Source organism: Laetiporus sulphureus (assembly GCF_001632365.1).
Source record: "Laetiporus sulphureus 93-53 unplaced genomic scaffold LAESUscaffold_15, whole genome shotgun sequence".
In the NCBI taxonomy this organism is placed as follows: domain Eukaryota; kingdom Fungi; phylum Basidiomycota; class Agaricomycetes; order Polyporales; family Laetiporaceae; genus Laetiporus; species Laetiporus sulphureus.
This window is the reverse complement of record NW_024468524.1, coordinates 376,931-392,853: the sequence shown is the minus strand read 5'-3', so window position 1 is coordinate 392,853 and position 15,923 is coordinate 376,931. Positions and strand designations below refer to the sequence as shown.

The 15,923-nt window shown below is 52.9% G+C and overlaps 6 protein-coding genes across 6 annotated transcripts; 4 read left to right on the top strand and 2 right to left on the bottom strand.

The window, feature by feature from the left end:
* Nucleotides 1-2: 2 nt before the first annotated feature.
* Nucleotides 3-3,574, top strand: LAESUDRAFT_742908 (ANTH-domain-containing protein). The gene is made up of 8 exons (XM_040911220.1): nucleotides 3-147; nucleotides 200-298; nucleotides 357-483; nucleotides 532-848; nucleotides 899-1,162; nucleotides 1,212-1,362; nucleotides 1,412-1,547; nucleotides 1,603-3,574. The coding sequence occupies exons 1-8, from the start codon at nucleotides 82-84 to the stop codon at nucleotides 3,299-3,301; spliced, it is 2,859 nt and encodes a 952-aa protein (XP_040765216.1). The 5' UTR covers nucleotides 3-81; the 3' UTR covers nucleotides 3,302-3,574.
* A 144-nt stretch (nucleotides 3,575-3,718) lies between these two features.
* LAESUDRAFT_651360 (gamma-glutamyl phosphate reductase) lies at nucleotides 3,719-5,277 on the top strand (the record flags this gene model as incomplete). Its single annotated transcript, XM_040904301.1, has 4 exons — nucleotides 3,719-3,895; nucleotides 3,952-4,222; nucleotides 4,279-4,601; nucleotides 4,657-5,277. The coding sequence occupies 4 exons, from the start codon at nucleotides 3,719-3,721 to the stop codon at nucleotides 5,275-5,277; spliced, it is 1,392 nt and encodes a 463-aa protein (XP_040765215.1).
* A 95-nt stretch (nucleotides 5,278-5,372) lies between these two features.
* LAESUDRAFT_651243 (uncharacterized protein) lies at nucleotides 5,373-6,766 on the bottom strand (the record flags this gene model as incomplete). The annotated part of the gene is made up of 4 exons (XM_040904296.1): nucleotides 5,373-5,645; nucleotides 5,694-6,373; nucleotides 6,438-6,580; nucleotides 6,645-6,766. 4 exons carry the CDS (start codon nucleotides 6,764-6,766, stop codon nucleotides 5,373-5,375), a joined length of 1,218 nt encoding a protein of 405 aa, XP_040765214.1.
* Nucleotides 6,767-7,570: 804 nt separating this feature from the next.
* LAESUDRAFT_698763 (copper transporting p-type ATPase-like protein) lies at nucleotides 7,571-11,185 on the top strand. The gene is made up of 4 exons (XM_040906355.1): nucleotides 7,571-7,952; nucleotides 8,001-8,120; nucleotides 8,174-10,336; nucleotides 10,385-11,185. Exons 1-4 carry the CDS (start codon nucleotides 7,776-7,778, stop codon nucleotides 10,889-10,891), a joined length of 2,967 nt encoding a protein of 988 aa, XP_040765213.1. The 5' UTR covers nucleotides 7,571-7,775; the 3' UTR covers nucleotides 10,892-11,185.
* A 1,489-nt stretch (nucleotides 11,186-12,674) lies between these two features.
* LAESUDRAFT_758484 (uncharacterized protein) lies at nucleotides 12,675-14,280 on the top strand (the record flags this gene model as incomplete). The annotated part of the gene is made up of 4 exons (XM_040912451.1): nucleotides 12,675-12,776; nucleotides 12,827-13,298; nucleotides 13,361-13,708; nucleotides 13,766-14,280. 4 exons carry the CDS (start codon nucleotides 12,675-12,677, stop codon nucleotides 14,278-14,280), a joined length of 1,437 nt encoding a protein of 478 aa, XP_040765212.1.
* A 535-nt stretch (nucleotides 14,281-14,815) lies between these two features.
* Nucleotides 14,816-15,586, bottom strand: LAESUDRAFT_713572 (uncharacterized protein; the record flags this gene model as incomplete). The annotated part of the gene is made up of 4 exons (XM_040906986.1): nucleotides 14,816-14,968; nucleotides 15,033-15,096; nucleotides 15,159-15,370; nucleotides 15,425-15,586. The coding sequence occupies 4 exons, from the start codon at nucleotides 15,584-15,586 to the stop codon at nucleotides 14,816-14,818; spliced, it is 591 nt and encodes a 196-aa protein (XP_040765211.1).
* Nucleotides 15,587-15,923: the final 337 nt, after the last annotated feature.

Genomic DNA, 15,923 nt, shown 5'->3' with positions numbered 1-15,923 from the left:
TCGCCACCGGTGACCTCGACGCTCTGCAACCGCCTTTGTCGCTGACTCTCGTCCGCTCGTCCTCGCACCCTCCCTGCAGGCATGTCAAGCTACGAGAAGGCGGTCAAAGGGGCTTGCAAGCCAAAGCCTAACCCGCCGAAGGCCAAGGCATGTTCTCATGTTCATTGGAAGTGCTGGCACTTCATTAAGTTCGCATCAGTACTTGGATCCGATCCTTGCCGCCACCTGGTCTGAAGACGGGGCAGTCCATGATGTGTGCAGGGCATTGGTTCCGAGGTTCCGTGAACCGAATGTCTTGGTGAGCGCAGGATTGAACTCTACTATTGATGTCCCGGTTGACATACTTCATCGTCCAGGTTGTGTTCAAGGCGCTCATCGTGCTGCACATGATGATTCGCAACGGTTCGACAGACAATGTGCTCTCCTATTTGTCGTCATCCGATGTTCTCAGGCTGAAGAATGTATCTGCGGGAAGCTGGGAAGGCACGTCTGCTTCATGTCCAGCGATCATGATATTGACTCTCTGCACAGGGTACAACGCTCCGCAAAACATCCAGCACTATGCAAACTACCTCGACATTCGCATACGCGCGTATGCACAGTTGAAGCACGACGCTATTCGTGTGCAGTCTGAGAACAACCGGGACATGCGCAACTCTGCCGCAATCGAGGAGATGGGTTCGAGCTCGTACCGTTCCCGGTCGGCTATGAGAGATCTGGACTATGGAGGAATGCAACGAAGCAAGACCATTTCTGGAAGGAAGTTGCGGGTGATGACAGTGGAGAAGGGTTTGCTGCGGGAAACTAGAGTCGTGCAGAAGATGATTGATGCGCTTGTCGAATGCCGAGTGAGTATATCAATCGCGGTATGCTGGTGCAGTGCTCACCCCTATGAAAGTTCTACCTCGATGACCTGGATAACGAGCTGAACATCACGGCCCTCCGCATGTTGGTCAAAGATCTGCTGATTCTGTTCCAGGCTTGCAACGAGGGTGTCATCAACGTATTGGAACACTATTTTGAAATGTTCAAGAGCGATGCACAAGAAGCCCTGAAATTGTATCGCCATTTCTGCGAGCAGACGGAACATGTTGTCGAATACCTCAGTGTCGCCAAGAAGCTGCAGAACATATTAAACGTCCCTGTCCCCAATCTCCGCCATGTCAGTTCCTACCCCTTGCTGTTAGCTAGTGGGACTTATAATTCCTCAGGCTCCAGTCTCCTTAGCGGGAGCCCTTGAAGAGTACCTTAACGACCCGAATTTCGAACAAAACCGAATAGAATACAAAGCGAACAAGGAGGCTGCTGATAAGCCAGGTAGCAGGGCTATACCCGTACCTCAAGCGAAAATTGAGGAGAAAGGTATGTCACTACTGTCGGACGGAGTACGTCTATTGAGCTGTCAATGCAGCGCCTGAGACGAAGCCCTCGACATCGACCGAGACTCCCGCTGAAGCTAGCAAGGCCGCCAACAGCCAGGCGATGATAGACTTCTTCTCGGCGATCGAAGGAGAGCAGCAGACGATGTTCAACCCTCAAACTAACAGGTAGGCTACATTGCACGAAATGTCAGTATTACTGTCAAGCTCAATCGCACAGCAGTCCTTCCGGCGCCTACTTCCAGCAACATGCTGCCCACAATCCTTTTGCTCAACACCAGGTACAGATGATGACGGGTGCACCATTCGCACCGCAGCAGATGCAGATGCAGCCACAGCCGACGGGCTTCATCATGGCCCAGCACACGGCGACAAATCCATTCGGTATGCAGATGCAGCAGCAGCAGCAGCCTGCGCCGTTCATGCAGCCGCAGCAAACTGGGTTCCTCCAGCCACAAGCGACTGGCTCGAACCCCTTCCGGCAGACAATGATGCTACCGCAGATGACCGGGATGGCGGCGTTCAACATGGGCATGGGTCAGCAGCAACAACCACAGCAGCCTATCAATACGAACCCCTTCCCTACGCAGAGCACGGGGATGCAAGCGCTGCAAACGGGCGCGAACATGCCCTCATTCAGCGCGTTCGGCTCTATGCATGGGTCCTCACAAATGGCCGCGCCCATTGCGCAACAGCCCAATGGCTATGCTGCTAATGCTGGTCCTGCGCGTCCGATGTCTGCTCCTCTTACTTCACACCCGTCGACGTCATCAACGTCGTCGGGTCCGCCCCCTGCACAGCCGATCAAGACGCATCAAACAGGATCAAGGAATCCATTCGGCACGCCTGTCGTTGCTCCGCCGCCCATGCCAAAGCCGCCGACATTGTTCGAGCTTGCGATGGGTGCTGCACAGAACAGCCAGCAGAATGGCATGCAGGGTGGTTGGCAGCAGCAGCAGCAACAGCAACAGCAGATATCACCCGGTGGTACAAGCGGTTTCAGTTCGCAGTTCGGGACACATCCAACAGGGTCTGCTATGGCAAGTGTTGCTTCATCATTTACGTTCAATAAGCTCGGGGAGCCCAATGACAACCCTTCTGCCATGTCGCCGCTGAACCCGCAGCCGACGTCACTGCCGTCATCCACTACTGGTTCCACGTTCTCTAACTCTCTTTTCTCCTCTTTGTCAAGCCAGCCTACAGGCATGACCAACAACACGTCACTAGGCTCGCCCACGATGGGGACATCTGCACTTCAGCCCCAGAAGACAGGAGGTTTGAGCGGCCTCAGGCCGTTCAAACCCTCATCATCATTCGGGGCAGCACTGCTCGAATCGCTCCCGCCTATTCCATCGGCACCGTCGACACCTCAGCCACAATTCTCTTCGCCGACTTCAAATGGTGCTGCGGCCACGTCAGGATTGATGTTTGGCGGAGGGCTGAATGGACTGAACACACAGCAGACTGGGTTTGGCGGGTTGAATTCGCAACCGACGGGCGCATTTAGCACGCAACTTCCCAATTCGTTCAACTCACAGTCGACGGGTGCCTTCGGGTCTCAGCAGAACAGTGCGCTGACAAGACAGCCGACAGGAGCATTAGGCAATCTGGGCCAATCGACTGTCGGTGTTGGTCTCCGCCCTCAGATGACAGGTTCCGCGGGTGCTGCGAATCCGTTCAGGGCGACCATGTTTGCGAATTCAACTGGAATGACTGGCGGTCCATTCGGCGCTGGGGCAGGTTTCACAAACCAGCCACCACCACCACTCCCAACCTCTCAGTCAAACCCTGGCCTTGGCAACTCGCCGTTTGGCATGAACGGTTCTGCACCGGGGATGCCCTCATTCGCTGCAGGGCAGTTCGGAACGGGGCAGAATCTGCCAAATATGCAGCAGCAGTATCAGAGTGGTCCTTTGATCTAGTGATGATTCTTACTCTTCTTTCTCGGTGTGATGTCTTATTCGTAATTCTCGACGATAGCGTTCTGCCCTCCCAGTGGTATCTAATGTTGCTGCTTTCGCGTCTATTAGCTTACTTCACGAGCGCTAGTATTTTCTGTGGCCCTCACAAACAAAATACCCAAGTGTAGTTGTATCGGCGGACCATGCATTCCATGTCGGGTTTCAGGAGAAACGAAATCGGAACGGTTTGGTGTGGGGGTTACTGGGTCCTTGCAATATCTAATCAGATTGGACGGAAGAGCCATCAAAGTAAGACGATCGAGTCAGCGCCACTTATCAGGCGCCATCGGCGACCGCGTTCAAGTCAAAGACATTCAACCGCTCCTTTCTTTCCTGCTCCGAAGACTTTACATATCACTTTTGTGAAGACTAGTTCAAATGTCCGACACAAACAATATCTCGGCGGCGGAGGCCGTTGCAAAAGCTGCCAAAGAAGCATTCGAGGCATCGCAACTCATCCCGGCCGAGGAGAGGGTGAAAGCCCTTTATGAGATCCGCAAGGAGCTGGAGGGGGCCAAAAAAGAGATTTTAGCAGCAAACAGGAGAGATCTTGAGGTGCATACTCATCTTGCCAAGTAAGAGGCCCAGCTCTCATCTCATCTTCCTCTCAGGCTGCTCAACTGGAGGTTGATGCAGATCGGATGTCGAGTTCTATGCTGAAAAGGCTGGACCTCGGTAAAGATGACAAGTGGGATTCTATGTTGCAAGGTGTTACCGATGTTGCAGGACTACCGGATCCTAACGGCGTGGTGACCTATGCAAATGAGCTCGACGACGAACTCGAGCTGTACCGGGTTTCCTGTCCGATCGGGGTGCTATTGGTCATCTTCGAAGCGCGTCCCGAAGTTGTTATCAACATTGCTGCTCTGGCTATCAAGTCAGGTGTGTTTGCGTAGAGAATCGAGTCCGAGGACTTGCACTGATGAAGTAAATATCAGGGAACGCTGCCATTCTGAAAGGAGGTCATGAGTCAAACCAGACCAGCCAGCTTCTCTCGAAGGCCATACAGACTGCCCTATCACGAACGTCTATTCCGAGCTCGTATATCCAAACTATCCAGACACGGGCAGAAGTCTCTGCGCTGCTTTCTCTAGACCAGTACATTGACCTGGTGATCCCGCGCGGGAGCAACAGCCTAGTACGAAGCATCAAAAACAATACAAGGATTCCTGTGATGGGCCATGCCGATGGCTTGTGCAGTGTCTACCTGGATGAGGCGGCGGACCTCGACAAAGCAGTGAGAATTGTGCTTGACTCGAAGGTGCGTCAGATGTCTTCGATATCGGCTTCGCTACCCTAATTTGTCCACTTACTAGACTAACTATCCGGCCGCCTGCAATGCAGTAGAAACTCTCATTGTTCATGAAAGCTTGTTGTCGACAGTCTGGCCTGCGGTCGCTAAGGCTCTCCTCGCCGCGGATGTCCAGCTTCTCTGTGACGCACCGACACTGTCTGCCCTTTCCTCTCTCTCTCCCGCTCCGGCCAATTTCAGCACACACGTACACCCGTCAACGCCCGATGCATATACCATCGAACATCTCAACCTCACGTTGTCCGTGATTGCTATGCCCTCGCTCGCAGAGGCTATCCGCTTCATTAACGCGCATTCATCGCATCACACCGATAGCATCGTCACCGAGGATCCCGCAGCAGCGTCTATGTTCTGCCGCGGCGTAGATTCAGCGGGAACGTTCGTTAACGTCAGCACGCGCTTCGCAGACGGATTCCGTTATGGGTTTGGCACGGAAGTTGGCATCAGCACAGGAAGAATACACGCGCGAGGGCCAGTCGGGCTCGAAGGGCTTGTAACGTACAAATATATGCTAAAGAGTAGAGGGGATAAGGGGCATATCGTAGGCGAGTTTGGAATAGGCGAGGGCAAGAAGAAGTATAAACATAAGAGAATTGATGCGCATTCTGTACCCTTCTTGTCGTAAGCAATAATGCTATTGTATAACCAGGTGTATCCTGAGTATAATCTAAAAGCGATGCATACAGTGAGTAATCGTGGAAAAGTGGACGTCCGCGTCTTTTACGGCTCTGGGACTTCCTCTACTCTAGCTTTCTTTTCCGATGGTAGCGAGGGAATTGGCTCCTCTTCAGCCTTGCGTTTATCGCCTGCATCTGGTCCAGCATCCGGATTCTTTTTCTTCTTCTTGACTATCGAGGTGAGATCGGTTACGGTCTGTGGAGTAACTGATTTCATCGCGGATGCGATTCCATTGAGCTCCTTGTCGAGAGCTTTAGCTACCATTGCAGGTGCTGACTCGTACTGTTCGTCAGGCGCTGTCTTCAGCTCCTCCACCTATGCAACGGAATGAGTCTCGCCGGGTCGCAGGCATGAAGAACGTACCTTCAATGCCAAGTCTTCTCTTAGATCCTGCAGCTCTTTTACCTCAGCCTCCATCTGTGTCTTGTTCATCTTTTGGATTGCGTCGTCTCCAAGGATCCTCGGGCCAGTAGCCTTGCCTTTGCCCTTCGCATCCGCTTTCTCGTCAAGCTCTATCTGCACCACGCCTTGCCCACTAAGCGCATCTCTGAGCTCCGCTAGTCGCGCCTCCACACTCTCGAGAGCGCGCTCGGCATGTGTGATGGCATCACTTAGGCGCCCTGACGTCAAGTCAAGCACGATGCTCATTTTGTAGTGAGCCTCTGCAATCTGACGAGAAGATTGTGGTAGCAGTTCGGCCTTCAATTTGAGTGCCTCGGTGTAGTCGGTAATTGCCTGGTCGAACTTTTCTGTCTCGAGAGAGACATCTCCGAGAGCAATGAAGGTGTCCGCAAGCTTCAGCTTGATGGCGTCGTCGTCCTGCTCCCTCTCATATATCGCGCGTGCAAGATCGAGCACCTCCCATGCGGCATTGAAGTCGTCCTCGGGCTCAGCTTCCTCCTCTTCCGCCTCGCGTTCATCTTCCTCTGCCACTGCCTTTTCCGCCTCAGCAAAAAGATCCACCGCGACGTCCTCTTTGCCCTCCGGAAGAAGTTCGTCGTTATCTTCCGTATCTCCAGAGAAGGAGAGGAACTTCCCACTTGCTGAAGTCTCTGAGTCTTATTTTGTGTCAGACTTGCGCAGTGCGCAGCTTGTAGCTTGGCTCACCTTTTAGCTCTCCTAGCCCTGCGTCCTCTGTCTGCTCCTTTCCTAGCACAGAGCTTTGTGCAATAGCATTTTCCAATAGTGACTTTCCATAGGCGAAGTACAGGTCAGCCGTCTCTGGAGCCTTTTCGCCATATTTCATCGTCCTGATTCAGCACAAAGAGATTAGTCACTTCGACGCGTCGAACGCGCCCAAGACGTGACACATACATAAGCTCCAAAGCAGTGGCATAGTCCTCGACGGCCTGTTCGTACTTTCCAAGGGCAAAGGCGCGTTTTGCATGTTCAATGGCCTCTTCGATGGATACGGTTTTGTCTGTGGCTGTGGGCATTTCAGCTTGAGGACTGCGTGGACGGGTTGTCGTGAATAGCCATAACTAGTTGTGGCGGGGATAAATACTGCTCACGAAGACATAATGTGGCTGATGGGGATGACGGTGGTCCAAGCTGAGTCGCTATGACCCTTGCCATGGCCACGGCCACCGACGTTAAGCGCGACGCGACAATGCATGCACGTGACCCATCCGAATTTCCTCATTAATATGCCTCAACGGAAGCTGAGCACACATTCGGATTGCTAATTCTTCAAGGCTTTGCTTCATCAGTCTCGCTAGTTTTATCCGCCTTGAATTATAAGAGCACTGCAAATGACGTACTCAATCTCACTGTCAGAAAATTGTTTGCATTTGGTTTTGACAACCTACCAGCCACTGACACGGCAGACATGATGCGATTTATCAATGTGGAAAATAGTGTGGGAATGTCGGCTGGTGTCTTACATTTGCGGCAAAGGTTTGCCAATGTAGCATTTAAATCGCAAATAGTTCACATTCACAGCCAAAGTGAAACATTTTTAGCATGAAATGCCATAGTTGCAAATATTTGTCACATGTGTAAGAAATCAGTTGATATTCGCACACAATTTCCCACCTTGATAAATTGCGTCATGTCTGCCGTGTGAGACAATCGGCACGAATTAATGTTTCGGGAAAGGTGCGAATTCGCATTTCTTCTAATTATCAAGTTATTCGCTTGGTTGGTTCAATTTCAATGCCTTTTCCTAGCGAGGGAATTCCTTGCTATGAAAAATGATAAATAACCAAGAGAACGTGCTTCCTCTTCCGGTCGGTTGGCACCCGCCGCCAAATCGCGCTCCCGGCTCTTTCATCATATGCATGTTCGGCCGGTCTGCGGTCTACGCACAGCCTTTGTCCGTCCAGGAGTACTCTGCAACGTGTTTCGTAGGTCAGTGCGCGCTGGATAGCGCTTGATTTGTCACCGTATTCATAGCCCCCGACCCTTCATTCTCCCATCTCTAATCTAATCCCCCCATCTCTCACCATGTCGGGCTCGGGGCTCTCGAATGTCATCACCACTTTGCTTGCAAACAATAATCCTGCGCCTGCTGGAAAGGTCGAGTTGCCAATGTCCGAGGATGAGCCCTTAACCGGCAAAGGGTTGGTTTCGGAGAAATGCGAGCTAAGGATAGAAGGCATGACGTGCGGCTCGTGTGTTGAGGTGAGCGTATATCTACTTGGACCTTCGATCCCGTCTAACAGCGCATAGTCGATAGAAAGCGTACTCAGGACACAACCAGGAATATACTCCGTCAAGGTCGCGTTACTTGCGGAACGTGGCGTGGTGGAATATGATCCCGCTGTGTGGGATTCGGACAAGCTCATCGATGTATGTGTCGAGACACTGTGCTCTCTCTTTCTAATAACTAATTGTCTCCATAGGAAATATCTGACATGGGGTTCGATGCAACACTCATACCACCGGCGCGCGCAGATGTCGTCACCCTCCGAGTCTACGGAATGACATGCTCTTCCTGCACTTCCACTGTTGAAACAGAATTGAGTACGCTACCCGGAATCAGTAGCGTCGCTGTTTCACTCGCCACCGAGACATGTCGAGTTGAGTTCGATCGTTCCGCAATTGGCCCGAGGGAGATGGTCGAGCGAATCGAGGAGATGGGCTTCGACGCGATGCTCTCAGATCAGGAGGACGTGACGCAGCTGCGCTCGCTCACGCGCACGAAGGAGATTCAAGAATGGCGCCGACGGTTCCAGTGGAGTCTCGCCTTTGCTATTCCCGTGTTTTTCATCAGCATGGTCGTACCGCATATCCCACGTGTGTGCATGCTGTTCAAGATGCCATTGATGCCCGGTCTGTACCTCGGAGACTTGCTCGCATTGCTTTTGACGACGCCTGCACAATTTTGGATCGGCCTGAAGTTCTACAGGAATGCTTACAAGGCGCTCAAGCACGGCGGCGCAACGATGGACGTGCTGGTCATGCTAGGCACGTCGGCCGCCTATTTTTACTCTCTCGGGGCGATGATATACGCTATCTACCTGGCGGACCGCAACTACCATCCATTCACCTTCTTTGATACCAGCACCATGCTCATTATGTTCGTCTCGCTCGGCCGATACCTTGAGAACAAGGCCAAGGGCCGCACCAGCGCCGCGCTCACGGATCTTATGGCGTTGGCTCCATCTATGGCCACGATCTATACGGACGCGCCAGCGTGCACGCAGGAAAAGAGGATACCCACTGAACTCGTGCAAGTCGGAGACATTGCCAAGCTCGTCCCGGGTGACAAGGTGCCTGCAGACGGTACCGTCGTCAAGGGCTCCTCCGCCGTCGACGAGAGCGCCGTGACGGGCGAACCTGTGCCAGTACACAAGCAAGTAGGTGACCATGTCATCGGCGGCACCGTCAACGGGCTCGGCACGTTTGACATGCTCGTGACACGCGCAGGCAAGGACACGGCGCTTGCGCAGATCGTGAAACTCGTCGAAGACGCGCAGACGAGCAAGGCGCCTATCCAAGCTTTTGCGGACAAGGTCGCGGGATACTTTGTGCCGACCGTAATCACGCTCGCGGTCATCACGTTCTCCGCATGGATGATCATCTCGCACATCGTGAGCGACAGCGCGCTGCCGGAAATGTTCCACAAGCGGGGCGCGAGCAAGGTCGCGGTGTGTATTCAGCTATGCATATCGGTCGTGGTCGTCGCTTGCCCGTGTGCGCTCGGCTTGAGCACGCCCACGGCCATCATGGTCGGCACAGGTATGGGTGCGAAGAATGGCATTCTGATCAAGGGCGGGCGGGCGTTGGAGGCGAGCAGGTCGATCAGGCGCATTATTTTAGACAAGACCGGTACCGTCACCGAGGGCAAGCTCACCGTTGTCAGTGCAGTTTGGGTGCCATCTGCAGACCACGATGAGCTTCACGCTCATGCCAATGGAGCTATTGGGACCCTTGGGGAGGCATCGCTCACTGCAAAATGTGCCGAGGGACTATCGCGTGCGGAGGTCATCGCTATGGTCGCGGCAACAGAAGCGCGGTCCGAACATCCCTTAGCTAAGGCCGTCGCTACATATGGCAAGAATTTGCTAGCACAGTCTATCTCCGCTTCGCCACTGGCCACTATCGACTCTTTCGAGGGCGTGCCTGGTGCCGGAGTGAAAGCTAGCGTCACCTTGTCGGGGTCGAAGGGACGGTACACTGTCTACGTCGGACATCCACGGTTCGTGTTGCAGTCGGATGATGCCCAACTGCCGTCGTCGCTCTCCATCTTCAAAACGCAGGAAGAGTCACAGGGCTTGACCACCATCTTCGTATCCGTATCTGTCAATTCATCACGTCCCACGCCTGTTCTCTCCATTGCTCTCTCAGACGTTCCCCGAGCGTCGTCCGTGCATGCTATCAAGGCGTTGCAAGCAATGGGCATTGAGGTCAACATGATGACAGGTGATGGCCGAGGGACTGCACTCGCCGTCGCCAAGCAGGTTGGCATCAAACCTGAAGGGGTTTGGGCAAATATGAGTCCAAAAGGAAAAGCTACTGTCGTTACGGAGCTCATAGAGAAGCACGGCGCTGGAGTCGCAATGGTATGTATATCTTTGTTGCGGTCCGTTTCTTAGCTCAAATTTGCGTAGGTCGGCGATGGCATAAACGACTCTCCCTCCTTGGTGGCAGCCTCAATCGGTATTGCTCTGTCCTCAGGCACCTCGGTTGCTATCGAGGCAGCGGATATCGTCCTCATGCGCTCAGATTTACTCGACGTTGTCGCCGCTCTCCATCTCTCGCACGCCATCTTCGCTACCATCCGACGCAACCTAGTGTGGGCGTGCATCTACAACCTGCTGGGCATACCGCTTGCAATGGGGTTCTTCCTGCCGCTCGGCGTGCGCCTGCACCCCATGATGGCAGGTGCGGCCATGGCGTTCTCTTCCGTCAGTGTGGTGACAAGTTCATTGATGCTGAGGTGGTGGACAAGACCGCCATCAAGCGTCATGCCTGGAGAGGTTGTGCCCCGGAATTCGATGTGGGATGGCCTACAGGCTATCGTTTCTGACTTCTGGGGCGGCATCAAGAGCCTCTTCCGGGGAAGCAGATCGGCGGGTTACACTCCACTCCCTGTCGAGATGATTGAGACGGTTTAGCATCTTCAGGACGTGATGTTTCTGTCGTAGATTTTATCTCTTATTTCCCTCACAACGCAACAACAGTCCTTCTCCCCGGTTGTACTAATATTTTCCAGTTGAGCAGTCAACGGTCGTAATTATCTCGAGATGGCCTATGCTGTCCCACCGGAACAATAGACAAGAGCGTATTGTCACACTTCCTCTAATCCCGCGGACGGATGGGGCGTGTTATCAATGCAGATGGGTGGCTTCGATATATGTATTTTGATATGGTGAATCCGGAACTTGGAGTCAGTTTCTAATGGAGAAATCTTGTTTGCATTAGTTTGTACTTGTGGGCGCGTGCTGCGAAAGATCGCGGGGGCAGAATCAACATCTTGCTCAAGTCCAACGGCGGCAAACACATCGACAGTCGGAGACAGTGTCGTCTTGTCCATCCTCCATCTAAATTATGCTGCTTCTATGAATCACACGGCTGGTGTCCACAGGAAGGATCACATCGACTCTGCCCGTACAACGAATGACATGAGGAGTGAAAGCTGAGATTGAGACAAGGGTGTCGCTCTGCGGACTACGGGCGCCGGAGCTGAGTGTCTTCGAAATACTATGGCTATATCATGGCCATTCCTGAAAGCCTCGAAAACAAGGAACACCTCCTTTGCCAGAGCCGTCCGACGGCGCCTGCGCGTTTAACTTTATGATGCGTAGCCCAGCGACGCCTTGTATTCAAACAAGCAAATCCTCCTTCACATGCAAAGGACCTTAGACGACCGGATTCTGGCGATTGCTATGGGCTCGGAGCCGGGAACGAACGCAAACCACTTGGGATGCGCTCTGAGCTGCCTCTCTCTGCATGTTGCGGCCGTGCCCGAAGATCGGAAGATCATTACTCTTCGGGAGAATCTGACGGACACTGGAGCGCTCTGCAAACATTGTGGTGGTGGTTCGTGACTACGCAGCACTTGGCTCTGGTGCTAAGTTACGTAGGAAGCTCGCCATCTCTGCGGCCTGGAGACGTTGTTCGTGCTATTATTGTCCCGGCTCATCATAGTAAGCGCCTGCTACCTGTGGTGTACCTAACGGCTCCGCAGAGATAATTGTTCTCCGTTATCGACCATTTCCTCGGAAACAATACAACGTTGTCTCCGCTTGCATCCATCTCAAGTTGACACCTGTCGATCATTCAACGTGCCATTTCAACTGATGAGGTGAAACCGGGTCTCATCTGTTGATCCGGTCCTGAATGACCTAACACTGCGCTGTGTAGGCCAGATAATGCCTGGTCCGGGCACGAAGCACTAATGCTGCATGCGGCACATTATCTCGGGAAATACTCTTGACGAATCCACTACGCCGTGCGGTCAGACGGCATCATTCTGGCCGGACGTTGCCACTCTGCAGTGATTGTTTCCGCCGCTGTCCCATTGTTCTGCCTTGATGAGTGCATCGCTTGTGTGCTTTGGCTTCTCCAGAACATTTTCACCGGAGGACTTCATGATTCCAGCTGTCCATTGCGGGGTAATCTGAGCCCGCTCGTCGTCCTGCACTGTCTTCTGGATCGCGACGGCGGTCTTGTTTGCTATGCGAGGTGTTGAGACTGTCAACTTAGCTATGCCGACCACGATAGTCTGCCCATGCTGCTGACTAGCGCCCAAGCAACGAAATCTGGCTATCATTTCTGTGATCTGCCCCTGATGCCGCTCCCATACTATGTAAGCGTACGTCTTCGAGTGGATTGAGGACGTAATCCCTCTTTCCTTTCACCTCGTTTGGTGGCCTGTTCTTCGACACATTCCACAGAATGCAGAAGAAGAATCTCACTGATGCTCGCCGAGAAGATGAGACGCATCAGCAGCGAACACCAAACTCCGCGGCGGACAGTCGCCGAGATGAAATGCATAACGTTAGTACTCCATTCGCTGAGTTGAGATTTGTTGATGAAGCTTCTCGTAGTGCCTGCAATGGAAGACGACCGAATTCCGTGCGAAAGCACCAACTCGTCGAAAACGAGAAAGCCGTTCATCACCCTCACCAGGTCTCGTACGGACGAAAAGCAGGAGTAATCCTCCGGAAACCCGGCCGCCGTTAATCATGGTGTTCGACTCAAGCCCGGGTAACGATGGCCATGAAGAAACACACCTCATCAAAAAGAATGCATCCCATCGTGAATGGAGAGACATGATGTGTCGCACACCTCCGCAAGCGAGTAAGCTTAACGAATACTTGATGGCTGGACCATTTTTGGCTCGTCGACACTCGTCAGCATCACTCTACGCAGATTGGCAGGAAGACTCGCTGGACGCTCCAAGCCCTGCTGTGTCTGAAGCGCCATTATACCGTCCCGCCTCTGCTCGGGGCCTTACGCAAAGGAATCGTAGTCTGAGCGAACCGCCCATCCCGGGATCGCTCACGACTTCCCCCTCAGGTATGACATACACTTCTACATAACCTCGCCGTATATCACTACATGTCCTTCGCCAAATACAGCGTCGAGCGTGTCTCTGGACTCAGAGTACATGCAGGGATATAGCCCGCAGTTCAGCACTGGTTGGCAAATCCCCCCCTTCCAAACGGATATGCCCACTTCATACAGCTATCGCTTGCCGGCTGCGTTGTATGAAAGCGGCTGTGCACTGGAACCTGCATACCAGGCGCTTGCGTGGCAGGAGCCTGTCGTGGCCTCGAGCGAAATGGGCTTATGGAACGATAGCCTGCAATTCGGCGGGTCTGTCTTGCAGCGGGCAGGGGCCGATGCGCTGCATGATCGGACGCATGCCTTACAGAACTGTACGTCAGTTCCTGGAGAAGGAGTATCATCTGGATTCATGAACTCGGGTGAATGCTCTCTCGATTCGCTCTAAGCTATTGTCTCTAACAAAGTTTCATTCTAAGCTGCCTCAACGGGTTTCACCGCGACTCTTATAGGAGGGTCCCAGCCGATGCAACAATGGTCGAACCTTCCTATTTCGCCTTTCTCGAACTTGCCTCAGAATCCACTGCTATCGACGACCCCCGCTATTAGAGGCCGCTCGGTGCATGCAGGAGCCAATCAATACGCCGAGATGCAAGCGCAACTCTCATCCATCCCTCAGCCTTCCCGTCCCAACGCTGAAGCTGCTCAACAACTTCCACTCCTACTCGACGCTGGTTCGTTCCTTTGCAACGTGGAAGCCACCGCAGCATCACCCTCTCCATTATCTATTTCAATCACTCCTCCAACTCCTCCGCTCTCTAACTCGGTCTCTATTCCCAGCTCAATATCCGACGAACTCCCATTGCAGACGCTCCCGCAGACTGGCGAGCCTTGCGATGGGAGCCAAATGGGTAGCAGTCCACCGTCACCATCAATTGAGTCTACTTTCGAGGAACTCATGAAATTTTTCGAACCCAAATCTAACGACAACTGATTCATGAGGCACTAGTAGCTACACGATCGCAAGCGAAGGTGATCCAGTCGATCAACATCAACGCATATTCACAAGCCCGGACAATCTAGATCACGACCTCATGATTACGTTCACAATCCTTATACTGTCTCCACTTATTTAAACTTCTTGCAGCTAGTTCCACGGACGCTCTCTCTAGATCATCGTTTTATGCTCCAACCGACCAACACTGAAACAAACTCCTGCGCACTTAATCTGCATTGTTAGGCTATAATCTCATATTTATAGAATGTACTCTATGTCACGTTTAAGGAACAGACAACAGCGACAGCGGGCTTCGTGAATTGCGAATTAATTTCACCAATTTGCTGCGCGCGATGCTATGAAATAACTTGTTCTCTCGATATGGTCAACTGTGTTGGTGTTATACAAGGTCCCATTTAGTTTTCTAAGGTAAGTTAGGCATAGCACTTTGAATCTATTGCCATACAACAATTCGCCATACTGAATTACAAGGTCAAACATCAAATTCGTCTCGGATCGATGATCTCATCGCTTAGAACCGCTGCTTCGAAGGCCGAATGTGCCATAGCCACCTGCGAGGCTTCCATATCGGCTCGCTGCCCCGCGTTGCTGCTGTCGCAGGAGGAATGCTCTCATCTAGAACACTATCAGGGCCATTTGCGGTGAATATGTCGAGAACCTCGACCTATGGATGCTATCAACACGAGAGCGCATGGACATCGGCATCGGATGGGTGGAACACCACACACCTGGGTTCCAGTTGCGCCGTCGCGGAGGGTCCAAACCATGCGCGGTTGTCCTCGAACTGCAATCCTGCGGACATCGAAATGGTCATCAGCGTCGTGTACGAAGCCTCATGCAATATCGGCACCTACATGTAGACGCCTTTCATGTGCGCATCATCCGTGGACGTGCCCTCACGAGCGGTGGACAGAACCTCCCACTCTTGATTGAGGTCAGTGCTGTCTCCCAAAGTGTCTTCCTGAGCGTAAAGCTTCTTCTGAGAGGCGACTACCAAGCGCGGAACTCCCTCCAAGCCGGAGAGAAGGATGTGATATGCGCCATTGTCGAGCTTCTCCAGCCTAAACTGCTCGAGGTCAGCAAAGTCAAACGATATGGCTGGGACTCGACGGTTGCTTACCACAGGGGCTTGTGCGCCGACTGTGACAACCACAGGGGTCAACGTTGAGCCGGAAGCAAGAATCCCGGCAGCGTTCCTGTCAGGAGCGACAACGTCGTACAGCTGATTGGTGATAGTGAAGCCGGAAAGACCGGAGGGGTCGATCTCAATGAAGGAGCTCATGATGAAACTTGGGTAAAAGATGCCTCAGGGAGCGGGGGGTGGCAAGTCGAGCAAAGGTCATTAATATCGAAGGAGGGCCTGCCTGCGTTGTTTGTGTCTGCCTTTAGTGATGCAAAGCAGGAGCTTACTGATGAATGGAATACATGAATCCTGGAAGTACTCGATATGGGCCCCGGGACATGACCGCGAACGCGAGCTCAGCTGATGCACCCGATGGTTGGAGTCTAGACCGTTCAGGGCGCGCGCGGAGCGTGGAAGGTCGCAAGTGTCCGAGTGAATACCGAGACCGAATGAATGCCGAAATTGAACGAAGGTTGTGTCCCAACGCAACCGTCAA

Bases quoted from the DNA above. Each gene is read 5' to 3' on its own strand.
- LAESUDRAFT_742908 (XM_040911220.1), top strand. From the start codon at position 82: ATGTCAAGCTACGAGAAGGCGGTCAAAGGGGCTTGCAAGCCAAAGCCT. The intron at 148-199 runs GCATGTTCTCAT...AGTTCGCATCAG, and splicing joins CTAACCCGCCGAAGGCCAAG to TACTTGGATCCGATCCTTGC. The intron at 1,363-1,411 runs GTATGTCACTAC...CTGTCAATGCAG, and splicing joins AGCGAAAATTGAGGAGAAAG to CGCCTGAGACGAAGCCCTCG.
- LAESUDRAFT_698763 (XM_040906355.1), top strand. From the start codon at position 7,776: ATGTCGGGCTCGGGGCTCTCGAATGTCATCACCACTTTGCTTGCAAAC. The intron at 8,121-8,173 runs GTATGTGTCGAG...TTGTCTCCATAG, and splicing joins ATTCGGACAAGCTCATCGAT to GAAATATCTGACATGGGGTT. The intron at 10,337-10,384 runs GTATGTATATCT...AAATTTGCGTAG, and splicing joins ACGGCGCTGGAGTCGCAATG to GTCGGCGATGGCATAAACGA.